Source organism: Myripristis murdjan, chromosome 12, assembly GCF_902150065.1.
Source record: "Myripristis murdjan chromosome 12, fMyrMur1.1, whole genome shotgun sequence".
NCBI lineage: Eukaryota > Metazoa > Chordata > Actinopteri > Holocentriformes > Holocentridae > Myripristis > Myripristis murdjan.
Window position 1 is genome coordinate 9033455 of NC_043991.1, and position 18030 is coordinate 9051484.

The 18030-nt window shown below is 41.0% G+C and overlaps 2 protein-coding genes across 5 annotated transcripts in view; both read left to right on the forward strand.

Moving 5' to 3' along the window:
* Window positions 1-4953, forward strand: part of whrna (whirlin a) — a 153350-nt gene extending 148397 nt beyond the window's left edge. The window contains exon 12 of the mRNA XM_030065305.1: window positions 1196-4953. Within this exon, the coding sequence (XP_029921165.1) occupies window positions 1196-1378 (183 nt within the window). The 3' untranslated portion in view covers window positions 1379-4953. The remainder of the gene's footprint in view (window positions 1-1195) is intronic.
* Window positions 4954-8479: 3526 nt separating this feature from the next.
* Window positions 8480-18030, forward strand: part of akna (AT-hook transcription factor) — a 28305-nt gene continuing 18754 nt past the window's right edge. Inside the window, exons 1-5 of one of the 4 annotated variants that reach the window (XM_030065304.1) lie at window positions 10358-10696; window positions 13023-13145; window positions 15012-15654; window positions 15825-16812; window positions 16968-17265. In XM_030065304.1, coding sequence (XP_029921164.1) covers window positions 15243-15654; window positions 15825-16812; window positions 16968-17265 — 1698 coding nt within the window. In that variant the 5' untranslated portion in view covers window positions 10358-10696; window positions 13023-13145; window positions 15012-15242. Of the gene's footprint in view, window positions 8990-10357; window positions 10697-13022; window positions 13146-15011; window positions 15655-15824; window positions 16813-16967; window positions 17266-18030 lie in introns of those variants that run through there. The other 3 variants (XM_030065302.1, XM_030065303.1, XM_030065301.1) reach the window with 3 other exon arrangements.

Here is an 18030-nt window from a genome sequence, read left to right on the forward strand (position 1 = left end):
AACCATGCTCAACAACTCAGAACAAGACCGCGACAATGGCGGCAGCAGGAGAAGAAAGAGATGGATCCGCTGACTACGAGTCTCAGTCTTATGATCTCATTCATTTTATTTGTTTTTATAGGTGTTTCTGCAGGCTTTGTATAACATTGTGATTCTACATGCAAGCACATTAGTGCAGGTGGTTTCAAAGAGTTAATTCTTTGAAACAAGGGTTACAAGGTCCTATAAATTGAAAAAAATTACAGTAATTCATTGATGTAAAAAATAAGAAATTTACTCTTACTCTTACTTTTACTTTTACTTTAAGTAAATTTAAAAGCATGTACTCTTGGATACTTAAGTACCTTTAAAAGCAAGTACTTTTTTACTCTTACTCGAGTACCATGTCAACTGAGCTACTTTTACTTGTAACGGAGTAAATTTTGACCAGTAGTATTTTTACTCTTACTCAAATACTGGGGTCAAGTACTCTGTCCATCTCTGCCTATCACTGCTGGTTAGCCGACTGAAAACCATCAGTCTGCAGGCTGGGCTGAGTTTAGCAGGGAGTCCTCAGTGTAGGTGGAAAGGAGAAAGTTGGCAGCCAAAATTAGCATGCCCCCACCACCTGGTGCAGCAGGTCATGGAAGGGTTTACTGCCTTTCGTGGCACACCCTATTTGAGGATTAGTCGTGGGGCTATTACAGTCTTTTGACGTGAATTGATTCAATTGTAGTGCGGGGCTATCTCTCTTGCTGGCACCCAACATGGTCGAACACCTGTTTTAAAATGGTGCTTGATGGATAGTCCTGCTGTGGATAAAGTGGGTTTTGGGAGACACTTTCAACAGGGAGCATTATTTTAACTGGATTAAAGTGTATATAAAGTACATGTAGTGTCTATAAGGAGGGAAAGATCGATTAAGTTAAGGTTAAGATCAGAATATGAACAGGGTTTAATGCTTGGACCTTTGGTGAAAGGCTTCAAGGGGAATTTCCCTCTTATAAGCTGATGAGGAATGTATCTCAGTGTGTTGATGTGTGTGTGGGATGGATTAATGGGGGGTGGGGACATTTGTGTAGTGGATGGGATGGGTGCACTGGGGGTTAATTCTTAATTTTAGTGAGTATATGTTTTGCCGAGTTTTATTGTAGATTGTATTGTTAGTGCATTTGAATTTGAATTATCTTTCTCTTTCTTTCTCTCTCTCTCTCAGAGGGGTGGTTCAGCTCATAACTGCGGCCAGCTGAAGGTTGGCCAGGTGATCCTGGAGGTAAACGGGGTTTCCCTGAGGGGCCGGGAGCACAGGGACGCCGCTCGCATCATCGCCGAGGCGTTCAAGACCAAAGAAAGGGACCACGTGGACTTCCTGGTGACCGAGTTCAATGTGGCACTATAATTCACTGAAGGAGGAGGGAGGAGAGAGGAGGATGAAAAGGGCAAAACCAAGAGAAGCGGAAAAAGAAGTAAAGGCGGATAAAGCATAAGAACTGCATCTGATGTCCAGCTAAGAACTATATTTTTGCTATAATCCTAACCACAAACGTCTATCTATTAAAAAAAAGAGAAAAAAAAGAAAAAAAAAGAAAAAGCTTACTGGATATTCTGTCTTCAAGCAGTGGGAGTAATCCAAGCCTCCGGTAATTTGAATGGCACAACTCTTTTAGATAGTTTTCTCTGATGCTAGCCATCTGAACTCTCTGCCCTTGTCCTTCTCCACGCATCAGCCCATGAATGTGGACACATGTCATTAATTTACTCAAAGTTACAAGGTTTTACTTCCACTGTGGACTTCATTTAGGATACTCTGTGTAGGATGCTCTCTCTTCTTCAACGTATTACCTCCCCATTGTGAGATCTGACGCACTATATTGGGAAATAGTGTCATTTATCCGAGGCATAAACCTTTTTATTTCTTCTCGCAGTGTTACATCCTTTGGATCTGAAATGGACCAAGCCATTCTGAAAGCCACTGGAACTGATAGTAGCACCACCATAACAAATGGTTTCTTTCCTCTGCTTGTGTCTCAGAGATAACAGCACATCTGAGACTGATACTCCCACTCTCCAGCAGAGAAAAATGCAAACCCGACTTTAAAACCTTGGATTTGTGTATGTACAAATGAACAAATGTAGATACAAATATATACTGTATACATAAAAATGCATAGATATATGGATTATAAAACCTAATATGTTACTTCCTCAGCATATATTTCAATAACATTGACAATACATCTTTCTGCTTATACGGGGTGTTACAAACTTTCTAGCTCCCTTAATGCCTATCCAAATATTTCTACCCTTTGACAAAGTGAAAATGGATAATACAACGCCAGGCTAGCAAAAATGCATAATACACTGCTTGATTTGGTTCACCAGTGATTTCAAATTAGGAGGGAGGGTCCCCCGCTAGTGTATTGTTTCCAGTTTCCTTTCCACTTTTCCATGTGTATCTATATTATTTAGAAAAGATGAAATATCCGTTGCATCACTCAGCTTTTTCCTGTGCTGTTACCCCAAGTGAATAACAATGGATGATTTTGTTTTGTAATTTCATAGTGTTAATTTTGTTCATCCAGGGGGGGCTTGCCGTAGCCATGCATGGTGCAGCAATTACACCCAAGAGGGGGGTAATGAGACATTTAGAGGACGACGCCACCAAAGATCTCGGAAATACTCGCGGCACATGCACATGAGCGTGCGCACAGATACAAACGTGTACACGCAGACACATACACACACACGTTTTATCCATTTATAGAAAAGCAATTAGGAGATAAGCAATCAGGTAGAGAAGGGGGGGAAGAGACAGAAGGGGGGAGAGAGAGTGTGTGAGAGCAGCTAAAGTGACAAATGAGAAGTGATTGTTGTTGTGGAGATGATTTGTTTCCTCTCAGGAAGAGAAAGAGTGCAGAGGGGACATACAAATCTTCCATATGTCATTCAAGGGAGTTGAGTTAGGGCGGAAATAGAAATACAGACTAATTGGAGTAATTATTCTACGTGTCTATGTTGGGATGTGTGTTTGCATGTGTGTAAGATGTGTGGTATGTGTCTGTCTGCCACTTAATGGAATAATAGAAGCAGGCAATGCACAAAACAAGGAGACAGCAAAGTGCGTTTTTTAATCAAGACAAATGAATATGTCGTCAAGTGAGTTTTTGTATGAGCAGTAGAGACACCCAAAAGTCAATGAAGCGATGGCCTGGGCTTTGTGAAAAATGCTAACAGTGCACCAGTGCGAGCAAAATGCTATCAAACACTCTTAACAACCGGCTTGTTTCGCACAGCGTATCTCTGCTGCACGCATCCTCAAAGCGTCATGTAGTCAGGAATTAATAACGAACATTCGTACTATTAGAGTGACAAGCGTGTATTTTTGACATCATACACATGAGTTTTGTATGGGTGTCAAGCCCAAAGCTCATTATCCCTCAACCGCCCACAGACTCAGATCAAGGAAGCATTTATTTGAAGCGCAAACATCACACCAAAGTGTTTCAGTATTCCTGTGATAGCAACAGTAAAATAACAAAACAGTAAAAAAGGATGAGACTTGTCAATACATATTTTTAAATATATTGTAAGACCACACAATTTACACATGATAAAAAATGCAATAAAACATAGAGAATATTTTGCAGCGGTAGAAAAATGAGGTGCTAAAGGCAGATTATAGCACAATGAAAAAAGAAAGTTTAAGTCACTTTTTTTTTAAATTACAGAAGAGAGTGCATTTGTGACAGAGGCGGAAAAGGTTATCTGAATGTGATAAGAAAAAAACAATCATGTAAAAATATGAATATCAACAAAATTGGTTGTTTTCACCCGGTACTTTCACCTGTCACCTTATGCATTAGGTTTAGTTTTGCTCTGATTAACTAATGGGAATTCTGATGAGATGAACATCTTAGGATAGCAATGTGTGAGGGTCTTGCTGCTGTCAGATGAAAACTTTGTGTCCAAAAAAAAAAAAAAAAAAAATGATTTCCCGGGAATTGATTTTAAAATGGTTAATTTTCCAGCTGACATCCTCCAATTTTCAGTCTATACAGTTCATTTCAAATGTGTTTTATGAGGCTTAGGGTCATGAAACTTATTTTTATGAAAGGCCCTGTGAATTTTCACTGCGGAAGGAAAATCGTGAGCTGGAGATAGCAGCCTTGTGAACCAGATGGAATCTCAAAAATACATGAATTATGCTCCGCCTCACATTACAAGGAGTTAAGAGGTTTCCATATAAAAGCAGGGATATGATACAGTTAAAGAAGTGGATCATGAGGAGATAAATCCACTGTGTGTTTGTAGTGGAGTAGATTTCCAAAAGGGTAACCCATATCTATAAACTGGCATTACTTTACAGGGTTACTTTCTGTGCTTTACTCTCTCTACTTGCCTTTGTGTTTTCAGGTTGTTTTATTTGGAACGGACTGTTAATAAGCTAACCGGCTGGATGGAAACACAGCCACTGTTACATGCCAGAAAATGCAAAACAGTTCGTTTAGGGCAACTTTGAAAAGTGACGCTTTAGCAAACAATTAGCCCAGTTGTTCAATTAATTCCACACACTCACACTCTGCTTAACACAAGTTAGTTCAGTGTCCTTTCTCATGCAGCAGTCCTCTGTCTCTCTCTCTCTCTCTCTGTTTCTCTTTCTTTTTCTTCTGCCTCTGTGATTACTGAGCCCTTTGAGTGCATCCTTTAATTTGATTTGGAGAAATGTTGTCTGTATGCATATTCAGGGCATGCTGCACACAGTATCTGTCCTCATTCCTGCCACATCAGACACTTAAAATTCAGGATGCATGTGTTTGTGTGTGTGTGTACGTGTGTCTTCGTGAGTCTGTGTGAGAGACGGGGGAGAAAGACAGAGTGAGAAAGGGAAGAGAAACAATACAGAAAAATGAGAGTTGTTGGATTGTGTCCTCTCTGTGGAATTACTCGCCATTAAACAATCCAATCTCAAAGGAATCGCACAGCTCCAGAGATCAAGGCTTTTGTTCACTGAGTTGAGCTTTTACCCATCATACATGACACCTCTCTCTTGACACCTGGAGGGAGGGGAGAGGAGGTGGTGGTGGGGCAGGGAGGTGACAAGAGAGGAGAGAGGAAGGGAAAAGAGTACGTGCATTGTCAAACACTATTTGTCTGTTGTCTCGCTGCAAGTAAGGAGTGTAAAACGGGGTTGAAACACTGAGATCGATCCTCTGATGGAGATGTTAGCGCTGGTGCACAGACAGGTAAAGAGAAAGACAGAGAAGGAGACAAGAGAGCAAAGAAAGAGCGAAAAAAAGAGAGAGTAAGAAAAGAAAGAGTAAAAAAAAAAAAAAAAAAACAGTTCCCAGTGACCAGAATGTCACTCGTTCAATTTCTGCGACAGCCATCGTGTCCATTCCTGCTAAAGTGTCCTTGAACAAGACATTGAACCCCCACCTTCTCCTGGCTGTCCCTGGTCTTTGCTTGGGTGAAATCTGTGCATATAAATGTTTCTCAGAGGTATGGACGGCGATTGGGGCAAAAACTGACATGCAAAATAGTTGCCAACAAAGCCTTTTATTACCTCTTGACATGGTGCAACATCGAAGCCGCGCTTTGGCACGTCTTGAAGCACTTCTGTCAGTGATGCTCCTTACATTTGCACTTTTTTATGTAGCATGACCCATCAGCCTTTCCTATAAGTTAAGGCTGTGGACACTAATTACATCATTTGCACATTATAATAACATACAGTTTTAACACACTCCAAAAATCATGATTTGTAGATCATATTTGTATGTTTATATACCATGTGATCAACTCTACTTAAAGAAATGCAAATATAAGGAACATCAGTGGCTGAAGTGCTTTAAGATGCAATGATGTGGGCAAAGTGCTCCTTTGTGTATTTTTATACCGAGTTAAGATGTAATAAATTAATGGTAATGAACTGTAGTTGAACTGTATTTGACCAACATACATAAATTTGTCTTGCAACCAATGTGCCAATAATTTATGACATACAAAACAAATATAACATTTAAGCATAAAACTTAAAAGTCATTCAAATTGCTACAAAATCCTCATCTACAATTTGAATCATGAAACATAACACAAACTTTAAAGAAATGGCTGTGTTGACAACTATTTTGCAAGATGTTTTTTTTGCCCTATTGGCCAGGGGAGAGTCAAATTTCAGGGAAGGCTGCGAGAAAATTTTGAAAAGTGCTCTACACCACAAGAGATACGGCAATCTTAAAATGTCACATCACATTAGCCCTATGATTATTTCCCGCCCCTCTACGCACCAAGTTTGACTCGAGCCGCCCTCTGAATCATCGGTGTTAATCACAGCTCCTAAAAGGAAGTTACAGAAAGTTTTCGCAGGTGAAGTCATAAATGACCCTGGCTGCTAGACAGATGTCAATAGCTGTCTTTGGCCTTCTCTTTGCCCCAGTATTAAAGGGCCATCCAGGACGAGGGATGATGGAGGGAATCGGTGGCATCCAGTGACAGTCTCATTAATCAGATGACAAGACAGAGAGGTGCTGGCCTTGGCAGAGGCATGAGACATGGCTGAGACATTGACTTGCTGCTGTTACTACAGCAAGGTAGCAATGGTTTGCCCCCCCTCTGCTCCGTCCCCCCACATCTTCCATAGCTTCTCCATGAAGGTCAAACACATAAACTCAATGCCACCTGTTGACTCCCTATTGACAGTCGGTACTGTTTATTTATGTTTCACTCATTGTGCCTCCCCCTTTATTAGCCGCACAGGTTCATTTTGTTGGTGTTCCTTTCTGCCCTGTGATGCCCTTCATCCGCCTCCTTTTGCCTTTGTTTGCTTGTCAGTCAGTCAGTCCGACTTTTTGCCTGTTTCCTGCACATTTTAATGAGGAGTGTTGTACAATGACATGCTATTTATACAGAAAGTGTGTTTAATTTTCCAATAAAGATGACTGCACAAAAAAAAAAAAAAAAAAAAAAAAAAAAACAACTGGCAGGCTGTGCCTTTATTTTGAAGCATGTGTGTACACGCAGACAAGGCCATGGAAGATTACAAATGCAGAGGGTTAATGCCATGTATAAGAAATATTCAAATTCAAATGTTCAGTTTCCTCTTGTGAACAGAAACACCCACGCATTCTATACATATGCATTGTGCATATTCTGAGTCATATGCATTTCTCTTTCCATTTGAAACTCAAAGCCGTGCAATACCTTGTCCCTTGCTCTTTCAGTCTGTCAATTTGATTGAAAGAGTACTATAATAATAACAACAATAGAGTGCTATTAATGTCAGTATAACAAAAATGTCCCTGTGCTGCCTTAGCAGATGCTGAAGCAGCAACACAATCTATAACAACACAGAGTGTTAACAACAACAGTTAACACATACAATTTGAATATTATGTCTTTAATTAATATATAGTGTAATTACTATATATATCTAGCTACCTATCTATCTATGATTTTTACAACAGTGACCTGTCATTGCTGTAGTTCCCTCTCAAGTGGTTTTAAGGTATTGGCTCTAGGCTGGATTCATTTGTTCGGTTTCATTTTGTCTTTTTTCCCCAAAGTGCGGTAGGGAATGCAGCTGTGTCTCTGCGATTCCCTGAAAGCAGTGAACACAGGCTGTCCTCCCTGGGCCGCCAGATGCCTGGGAGTCTGACTGAACTGGCAGGCTGCGATCACCGAGTCACAAACACAATGTTCTGGGTTAGTGCCAGTGGCCAGATAGCCTGCCACTGTGTGCTCTCTATTTAGTGCCAAACAGCATTCTCGTTTACTTTGACTTTTTGTTATTTCTTTCTAAAGGGAAATAAAATTTTCCTTTTGCAGGGGAGGGTAAAGTTTGGATAAGGCAGATTGCTTCGGTTGTTAAGGTTGTCCTGAGACTCTTTGTAGGTTGATTGATGTGAACTGAAGTGCCCCTCTCTCTCTCTCTCTCTCTCTCTCTCTCTCTCTCTCTCTCTCTCTCTCTCTCTCTCTCTGTCTGTCTCGCTCTCACACACACACTCTCTCTCGCTCTCTCTCTGTTCCTGCCATTTCCTCCACATTAACAGTCAGCTCTGTGAAAAGTGCACACTGAATCTCAACATGTTGTCCAGCAAAAAAGTATTAAATATTAATAGAATATTAATAGAATAGCACAGAACAGAAACAGAGATGATTTTGCCATTTCTTAATCTAACAGTGCCACCTAGCGTTTTTTTTTAGTATTATTATTTTCCAAAACAATCTTCCATGTGGCTTCAAGAGAAAAGTAATAAAATGCTGCCCTCGTGCGTATATCTTCCCTTTTATGAACAATATGCTAGAAAGCTGTATTACTCCTCTTTTCAGTAGTTTTGAACACCTAAATGATGCAGCAGCATGTGGGACAGAGGTGAAGTTACAGAGCCTGGACAACGCTGTGCACAGCTGTCAATCCACGCTTAATCCCGCCCCCAAGCAGCCTGAGTAACCAATCACCGTCCAGCTTTAGTCGTGACTCTCTGTTTTGTCTCAGGCAACTTTTCCGCCAGCGAAATCACTGCCACACGCTAAAATATAGTGATAATTAGCCTTACTAAACCAAAAACCTACACTTTTCTGGGGAGAAATTAACCAGTGTAACGCTTCAAAATGCAGGTACCTATCGTGGCGTAGCTGAATAGCGAATAGTGTTGTGCTTTTGCTTTTGTTTTGATGTGCATGTTAGGGGGGAAAAAAGTGGAGTTAACTGACTTTTAGATGTGGTCGTATCAGCCATTCCTCCAGAAGCTAACTCGCATTTAGCCACTTATTTCGTGAACAGCTGTAAAGTTATACGAAACAAACTGGTTAACTTTGCACAGAAGGAAGGAGTGATTAGCATTTTGGCTAAATTTGCTGGTTTGTTATGAATGCCCGTTGTGGTCGCCTGGTGACACGCCGCCGGGGAGGGTCTTCTTTTAGTTTGTGTGCGGTTCTCAAGGCAACCAGCGCCTGTTGCTGCTGTGAGGGCTGCAGGTGCAATCTCGGCACGGTGTATCTCTTCTACAAGGTGAGTTTGCATTGCCGTAATTGACATGAAATTACTGGCAGGAGTGGTTAAGTTTCTCTCCTTCAGTATATGGACCTCCGAGTGGCATGTGGTGTATACTGCATTTTCCTCTGGGTGCATGCTGTCTCCAGGATGGGAGAAAGTTTCGTTCAAGTTAGACTGGTTGGACTGTAGCTTGGATGTTGTTGAGCAAGTCTCACACATGAGTTGGGCAATAGCTTACTGAGGCTTGTAGTGGTTTGTAGTTATTTTCAGAGGAGGGAGTTTGAACACAGAAAAATACAGTATTGCTGCAGTTTTGTCTGGCTTGTGAAAATGTGGATCAGAGGCAGATTGCTGCCCCACTGTACCCCTGGTTTACCTGCACAAGCTGAAAGAAGTACTGATATGTTTCCATGCCTGCTTCTATGGGATGAAAATGAACTTTTTGTCCATAGTTGCAAGGGCTGGAGCATCAACTTTTACTATCCAGACTAGAAAAGGGCCTCTGATGGAGTTGGTTAAGTGGTTGGTACACTGCAAAAAAAAAAAAAAAAAAAAAAATCATCCTTAGTGGGGTTGGACATGATCAAAATTATTCTCACTATAATTAAGAAATTATACCAATGCATAATTGTATCCTCTAATTGCATGGTGATATAAAGTATAATAAAATCTCGATTTCCAAATAATATTCCATGAATTATGTCAGATTTCATTTAATGAGAGATTTATTTATGAGTATTTGCCTGGTGTCATTAATTTAGAAAACAGCTATAAATGTAAATGCTCAGTATCACTTTTTCATCATGATATCTTTATGTTGAAAGATGATAAATGACAGTATTGAGTACCTGCCCAGTTGGAGTCCATAGCCAAAGTTTAGCAGCATTTAAAAAGTTGCTGTGCTGAATTCCCAACAAGTTTAAGTTTTTTTTTTTTCTTTATTTCTTTATTTAAAAAAAAAAAAAAAAAAAAATTCCACAGCCTTACTTCATTTCTCTCCACTATTATCCTCTCTGTAATGATATGCCTGTGTCCTCACCTATCCCTCCTAAGAAGATTAGCTGCCATTTCTTAGTTACTAGGCCATCCTAAACAGTCTGCCACAGCCTTGCCAGCACTGGGGCTTCTCCAAGTGCACCACTGTTCAGTGTGCTCAAAATTCTCCGAGTGTCACTCTTTGAAAAATTGTGCAGTGTCCCTTTTGGCTGGGTTGACGTGTGCTCAGACAGCTTTGGTAGGACAGGGAATGACAGGCGAGCCGGCAGAAATGTTGATTTAGCCTCGCATGCTCCCTTGTTCTCCCTTTCTTGCTTTTTTTGCTCTTTTTCTCTCTTCTTCTCTATCTATTGCTATCCCTCTTGCTCTCTTTCCCTATCTCCATTTCACTCTGTCATTCTCTTCATTTCTCTCCCCTTCTCTCTCACTCCCTCACTCAGTAAACCCCCTCTCCCCAACCCCCACTTCGCCCCACCTGTCAATCCCAGATGCAGAGCTAGCTTGCCTGACAGTCAGGCGATTAAAGCCTGCTGTCTGTCTGCAGAGCTCCTGTGGTGGTTGCGCCCAGCTATCCTACTGTACTAAATGTACACTGATGATCATTGTCTGTTTACAATGTGTGAAGCCCCCTAAGGGGTTTAGCGCAGCTTAATACCCCCTGTCTGGCTGCTGAGATAAATCCTCATTTCCCCCAGGGCTAGGCTGGCTGCATGAGCAAAGCCATAGGTGAGTTGCATTTTTGCTTCATTCTTACCGTAGAGAAGTTTAGCATTTCTTTGGTCACTTTAAAACTTCATATTTGTGGAGTTTGAAAATTGACATGTAGCCAAAAATATTTCTTAAGCCAATCAACTCTTCAACATTAAGCTTGGGTGCTGGTTTTCTTGGTAACTTTGGAGGAACAATAAGCAGTATATTAAATTTCCTAATCGCATAACAGCAGTCGCAGTCAGTCAAATTTAGTCTGATTTATTATAGACACTTTAAAAGTGTTGGTGATGGTCATCACTGAATATGTCAATGAGGTATTTAGCCTGGAGTTTCAACTTATAGTTAGAAATACCCCGCTGGATTTCCTGTAAATCTTGGCCAGGTTATTACTGGCACCACATTATTGCCCAACATGTCTCTGCATGAGACAGAGTAATGCAACCTTATCAAAAGCTGAAATAGTTTTCAAAAGGTGGAAGCAGAATGTGCTGTTCAGGGACATCGCTCCATCAGTCAAAAGTTTGAGTTCAACAACCAATATTTCCACCCCTTTCAAAGTGCCTTTGGGCAAGACATTAAACCCCTACTTCATCTTGGTAGTTTTTTTTTGTCATTGTTCTTCTGCCCTCTGGAAATATTTATGTTTCAGAGGAGGAAACTGATTTTTTTTTATAATGCTGTTTCTTGAGTTGTTTATCTTTGTCTGAGGAGCTGTGCTCTCATTCCTTGTGGTCTAGTTTAAATGCACGGTGAGTTTTCTGTGTCCCCAGCTAAATTGAGACTCCACTGATTTGAGTATGAAATGGGTGCAGAGAGAGCATTCATTGAGTTCATTGTTAGTCGTACACAATGAGGGTTCTGTTTGTTTCATACTGAACAAAAACAAGTCAAGTGTTAGTGAATGTATGTGAGCGTGTGTGTGTGTGTTTCAATAAAACAAAGGTCATGATGGGTTTGTCTGCTAGATTTGTGTGTCAGATAAGATGTAAGTAGTAAAACGCTAATCTCCTTGTGGTAATCTGGGGTATTGATGAAAGGAGCAAAGATGCACAGATGCAGCCACTTTTCTTAATGAGTACCCATGTGCTTGTGCCTGCGCCTTCACTTTCTCACCTGCTATCTGTAAGAATTGGTGTTATTGTTGCAAAGTTGCAAGCCTATTTCTGTGGATAATAAAGCTGGTGTAGGCCTATAATGCAATTTTAGGCCTGTAATAATGGAGTTCCTCTGAGGAATTTGCTGTTTTCTGAGTGGCCTGTAAGGTGCTGAGTCCCCACGGAAAACAGTCAGTCCATTCTATAGAGTGAAAATCCATGTCTTATTAATGTGTTTTAGTCACACTGTTTTGTTCCCTGCAACAGCCAAGATGTCCACTTCCATCAAAGTGCCCTTGCACCATAAGTGCAAACATGTGCATGTGCATTATAGTGTCCTGTTCTCCGTATTACACAGTGAAGCACGGCTTTATGTCAGCTGAAGCATTTTAAAATTTGTAAAGTTGATGGATGGATGGATTTGTTTAATGAAGCAGTTCCAAATGGTGCGGGCTATGATAACATTGATAACATTATGGGGTCTCAAGGCTGGGTCTCTGGCTGCAGAGGAGAGAATTCGTCTAGAGACTAGGATAGTTTCAACCTTCTTCTGGCCCTGGAGATATAGCTGTAACACACTGTCTTAGACTTGTCAGAGATGCTTTATTGCAGAGGCACAAAGCCCACAGTGTGGTTGTGTTGTGGAGTTGCCATAGTGAGCACGGCAGCTTGAGGCAAGGACTGGAGGGACCTGATAATGTGTAGCCTCCTTAACCTACATGAAAAAAATCACAAACATGAAAAAAATAAATAAAACATGAAGAACTGGTCATCAGGGAAGTATGACCAACTTTGTCTAAGTTAAAAAGTAGGAAGGTATTGCATTGCTGAATTCTCAGTGGTAGTAACTGATTACATAGGATTTAGGGAGGTGGCAACCATGCTAATAAAAATGCTAATCAGTGGTAGAGACAAAGTTACATATTATGCAGGATCCGTTTAAAAATGGGACTTAAGAGCAGCACCTCAGAATAGGTTATACAGATTGTGTGAAGGTTATACCCTCAATTAACCCTCATAACAGGAAGAAAGAAGAAAATATTATATTGCATTTTTGTGAACTTTCTATCCTGTTTAACATTCTCTCATCAGAGAAATGTTTGGATGGGACGTGTTATAATCACAAAGTGTTTATTCATGGGGCCTTTTGGGAATAGCCTAACTCATCTTGATTTTTGTTTGCTCTATGTCCATGTTATTACAGGCAACACTGAAATAATGGTGAATCTTTGCTTGTAATATTATAGATTAGATATTTGATACATGTCAGGAAATTCCATCATACAGTATACACAGTATACATGAAAAGACAAGACACATGAGAATCCAAGTCAGGAAACGCCTCTTAAAATTGTCTACACAGAAATCAGGTAGGCTATGTTTTGTTTGGGCACACTCTTCAGTCTACCTCGGAAAATTAGACAACACTTTCATGATCCTATTTGAAGCCACAGAGCCTGAATATTCTGTGCTTGAATGATTTTTTTCCAGTAGTTACAGGATGACAAAATTGATATGTTATACTTTGATTGCTAAGCATGTTGTTGACATTACTTTGCATGAAATTAGTTGCCTTTCCATATAGTAGCAATTAATCCTTGGAAGAGACCCCCTCCCCTAAGAATTCACAGAGCAGCTTTTTTTTCCTGAAGGAGAATGATCAACATTATTAATGAGAGATTAAGTGTGCTGTGGGACACATTATGAAATGATTTATGTAGTGTGGATGTTTACAGAGGGGAGCAGCTGTGTGTGAGCAAAATGACAGACTGATCATTTCTTTGGTCCTTTAATCACACTCCATTAAGGTTGGGTTGAAATGACAGTGGTTCCAAAAACTGTTATGTGGAGTCAGGAATCTTATTTTGGTTGTTTTGTTCTTTTAAATATATAGACACATCTAGGGCCTTTGTAATGTTAACAGTTTTTCTATATTGATTGTGGGCCTGGTGAATCACATTAGATACACTTATCAGATTGCTGAATGACTCCAAATTTCTTTAGTAGAGTGACTTATTTTCTGTTTATTTAACATATCTTTGTACCTGCTATCTACCATCATACATTCAGAGCTTGGTGAATTGATTTTGTCCGTAAAAAATGGAAGAACATGTTTGAGGTAATTTATTTTCGTCTTGAAGGACTTCACAAAGTATGAGCCGGTCAAGATCTTCTATTCAGCAATCAGTCATATAATAGAATGATGAAACACAAACAGGCAAAAAAAAAGCACAAGACACAGAGCAGCAAGTTCCCTCAAGACAAAAACAAGCACACCTATCCTACATAGCCTATCCTACCCAGTACTATCAAACTTATACACTCATGCATTCATGGAAAACTTTGAGAAAACCACAGAATATAGAAGTTTGATCAAATATTGTCCTATACAAAGTACTTTGTGCACAAATCTCAGTTACTCAGACACATCGGTCGCTTCTATGGTGAGATTTTGAATGTTTTCAATTTAGCCTACATTTCAGTGATCTCCCTGTTCACTCCAATGTGTTTTACAAACCAAGGCTCAAAAACAAACATCCAAGTCAAACATGAAGAGACCTTTTTTTTTTTTTTTTTTTTTTTGTACCATAAATCCAATATTAGTCCTAATCTGAATGTAAAATATGCTAGTTCAACACAGGCAATGTAGTCATCCGCCAGTAAGACACGATCCTATCAAATCAGCTGTTTAGCATCATAAAGTGCAGCAAACATGGCAGCAAAACATGCTGAAGAGAGCCTGTGGCATTCTCTGACATAGTGGGTTATCTTGAATGTTACATTAAGAAAATAGATGCTAGTACATCTGGAACTAAATGGCAAAGTTGGTATACACAAAACACACACAAACCTGCGGCTTCTTTTTTGATAGCTTTTCAAAGTGTGTTCCAATCTTCATGTTTTACTGGGAAGTTTGTTTTTGAGCCTCGCTTTGCAAAATGCATTTGAGTGAATGGGTGAGTGTGGCAATGATCAAAGTACGACCACAGAAGCAGCAGATATGGCTGAGTGACTTTCTTCTTTATGTCAAGAAAAGTACCATGTAAGGCCAGTATTTTAACAAACTCCCACACAGTATTCCTGTAAGTTCTCTGATAGTGAATCTCTTTGGTAACATTCCATCTAACATTTTGATACCATTACTTAAAAAAAATAGTACAACTCTAGTAGTACCATTAGTATTACCATTTGAATTTTTTGGTACACATCTGTAGTTACTAAATCTTCTGTTTCAGCTCTATCCAAAGAATTCTACCCAAATGAAGACTGACCCGTGAGTTATCCAGCATTCTGGCTTGTGGCCGGCTGACATGCCTTGCAATCTGTGAACTTTTTTGCCATGGCTTTGGAACTTGGCCTAAGTGTAGAGCCAAAGCAGCAAGAAAAAATGATAAAGGTTCCTGTGCCTGGATAGTACAGTGACTAAGGTCAGACCTGAGTCAGCCAGAGTCATGGACTGAGAGAGAATGGGGACAAGAAAGAAAAACACCACAGCGGGGGTTCTGTTTTGGACACCTGCCCCATTACGCATCTCACCCACCAGCTCTGTAGCATCTGAGGATGAGTGGGAGGATGAGGATGAAGGGAAGAGGACAGAGAAAGAGGAGGACTTCGACAGTCAGATGGATGAAAATGGCATCATTGGGCTGAAGGAGGCGCTGGAGGATGTGGAACTGGGGGAAACTTATGATAATGAAGATGCAGAATGTAGCCTTAACCCAGAGGAGGCTTCCTCTGGTGGACACAGTGGGTCTAGCTCAGCCCCAGAGCTCAGGATGCCTCCAGAAGACCTGAGTCACAATGACAGTGAACTCCAAGACTCTGAACCTCTTTCCCACACTGAGCAACTGGGCCAAGATACGCACATCCTGTCACCCTGTGAGTCTTTCATTATGTTCTATTTCCTTGTAGCTGACTGAAATCTTCCTGTGCAATTTCTGGCAGTTTAGTTCTCATCCACTGTAAGCACTTCAAGCTAAACAAGGCTCTTGTTTTGTTGGTGGTAACTGTTCATGCCTGTATCAGTAACCGTCTAATGTCTATTGCAGATGCTGACGTGGCAGGTAGCTTAGAGGTATGGACAGAGGAGGATGAGGAGGTGAGGCAGAGGGAGGAAGAGGACGAGCAGAAATGGCTGTTCCACAGACAGACCACAGGCCATCTGCTACAGTTGGGCGAACAACTGCACCTGACCAAGGAGGAGGAAAATGGAAAGGGAGAGGAGAAGAAAAGGGACAGCAAGAGAAAGCAAGCTGCACACACTAGTATAGTGGGATCAAGCACAGCTGGGTGTGTAATTGAACATGGCTTGACTGAGAGCTGTATTACCAAAGGAGACAATGAGAGGACCAGCTTGAATGAAAGTTATAACTCTGACCTACTAACTTTGGAAGCTGCCGGATCCTCCAAAAGAAGTTGCGTAAATGGAGCAGCAGACTCAGTTGTGTACGGCTCTGGCAACATCTCACCTCTCTCTCCATCCAACCTTATCCACCCCACATCCCAGTTTGCTTCAACTCCCAGTGCCCCCGCCTTTCCCCACCTCCTCCATTTCTCCTCTGGGGAAACAGCGGATGTTCCACTGATTGAAGCTGAAACGTTTCCAGAGATGGGTTGCACCGAAAGCCTTCCAGAATCCCATAGCACTCGTTTAAGCCACAGCCCCAAGCCTCAGTGGCTGCATGAATCAGATGGGGAGGAACTGAAACATAGGGCTTCTAGGACTTCTCCCCAGCCAGTAGCGATCTCCCCTGAACAACGCATGTCAAATGGCCAACATGGAGTTTGTAACGGGCCCATAGCTGGATCCAGGAAGTCAAATACTAACCATCGTAAGCACCACACTTCCTCAAGAAAGATGAGGCAGTGCTCTCCTGAAGCCACATATTCACGGACGTGTACGCTGAATAAATCCTCGAAACACTCCTCTAAGTCTAACTGCTGGAAAGCTAGTCCAGAGAGAGAGGTCAGAACACCCCAAGAGAGGGCCTTCAAGACCCAAACCAGAACTACTGATGCTGATGCTGATGAGGCCAGGTAAAGCTCACTCCCTTAACCACCAGCCAAAACTAATCTTAATGTTGTACCTTTCTTGTACTCTGGCCACCTTTTGTTTTATTTATTTAATTTGTGATACATCAGGAGTGTAGTATTTAAACGCACTAATTGTGAATGTTGCATTGTATTTACAGAAGTGGACCTCTGAGTTACCGCACACCAGACTTCTCCCGGGTAGAGCCACGAGTCCGTTTCCCCAAAAGCGGTTACAAGCCCCCCAAAAGCAGAGGTTCTTCCAAGACGTCGGTGTCAGCTGAGCCCCCCCTGGTGTTCAAGTCCCCTGCTGACATTGTGAGAGAGGTCCTGCTGAGCAGCACTGATGATTTTCCACAGCCATTTGATTCTACTACACCAGCAAGTGCCCCAAACTCCACCGTGCCTGAGGAATTCAGATGCCCTCAGCAGGCAACCACACTGATCGAGCAGCTGCAGGTACACTTTTAGAGACTGAAATTCATGGGACTCATTTGGCATACTTGGAGTTTAGGGGGCTTCAGTTTAAATTTTTAAAATGTTATAGGCTATCTAATCTCTCATGCACTCAGGTAAATTTTTGAAATTTCACGTTGAGCTCTTATATTCAAAAACCTATAAGATTCCACTTTCAGTTATTGCAAACAGTTGATTCGATTTGATCATTTACAGAGGCAGCACTAGTCCACATCACCCCCTCCCTGTTTTATGTCGAGCACTACACAAATGTCCACACAAATATCATCGCATATCATGATACAGAGTGAGGAGAGCACACAAGTGTGAGAAGAAATTTGGTAGCTTCATTGCAAGTCATATATTAAGTCAAATAATTATTTTGTTTTGCTGTTTGTGTTCAGCACCATAGAGAAGATATTCTGTGACAGCAACATATCTCACAGCAAAATGCAATGAACTTTTATTGCTTGTAATTAAAATTATAACAGGCAAGTTTGATGTGAGAGAGACTGCAGGGATCTGAATTATTTTTCTTGAAACAACATGTCTGAATTATCATTAAATGTAGCCTGAACTAGATTAAGTCTAAGTTGAATGACAAAATGATAAATCGCCATTGTATGATCGGACTGTGAGTGTGTCTGTTTAAGGACAACAGACTTCGCTCACACATTCACAACTCTTGACTTTGTTCTTTCAGTTACAATTAGTGCAATTTTTTGTGTTTTCAAGACATGTCTCAGTAATTGATAGCTTTTATGTGAT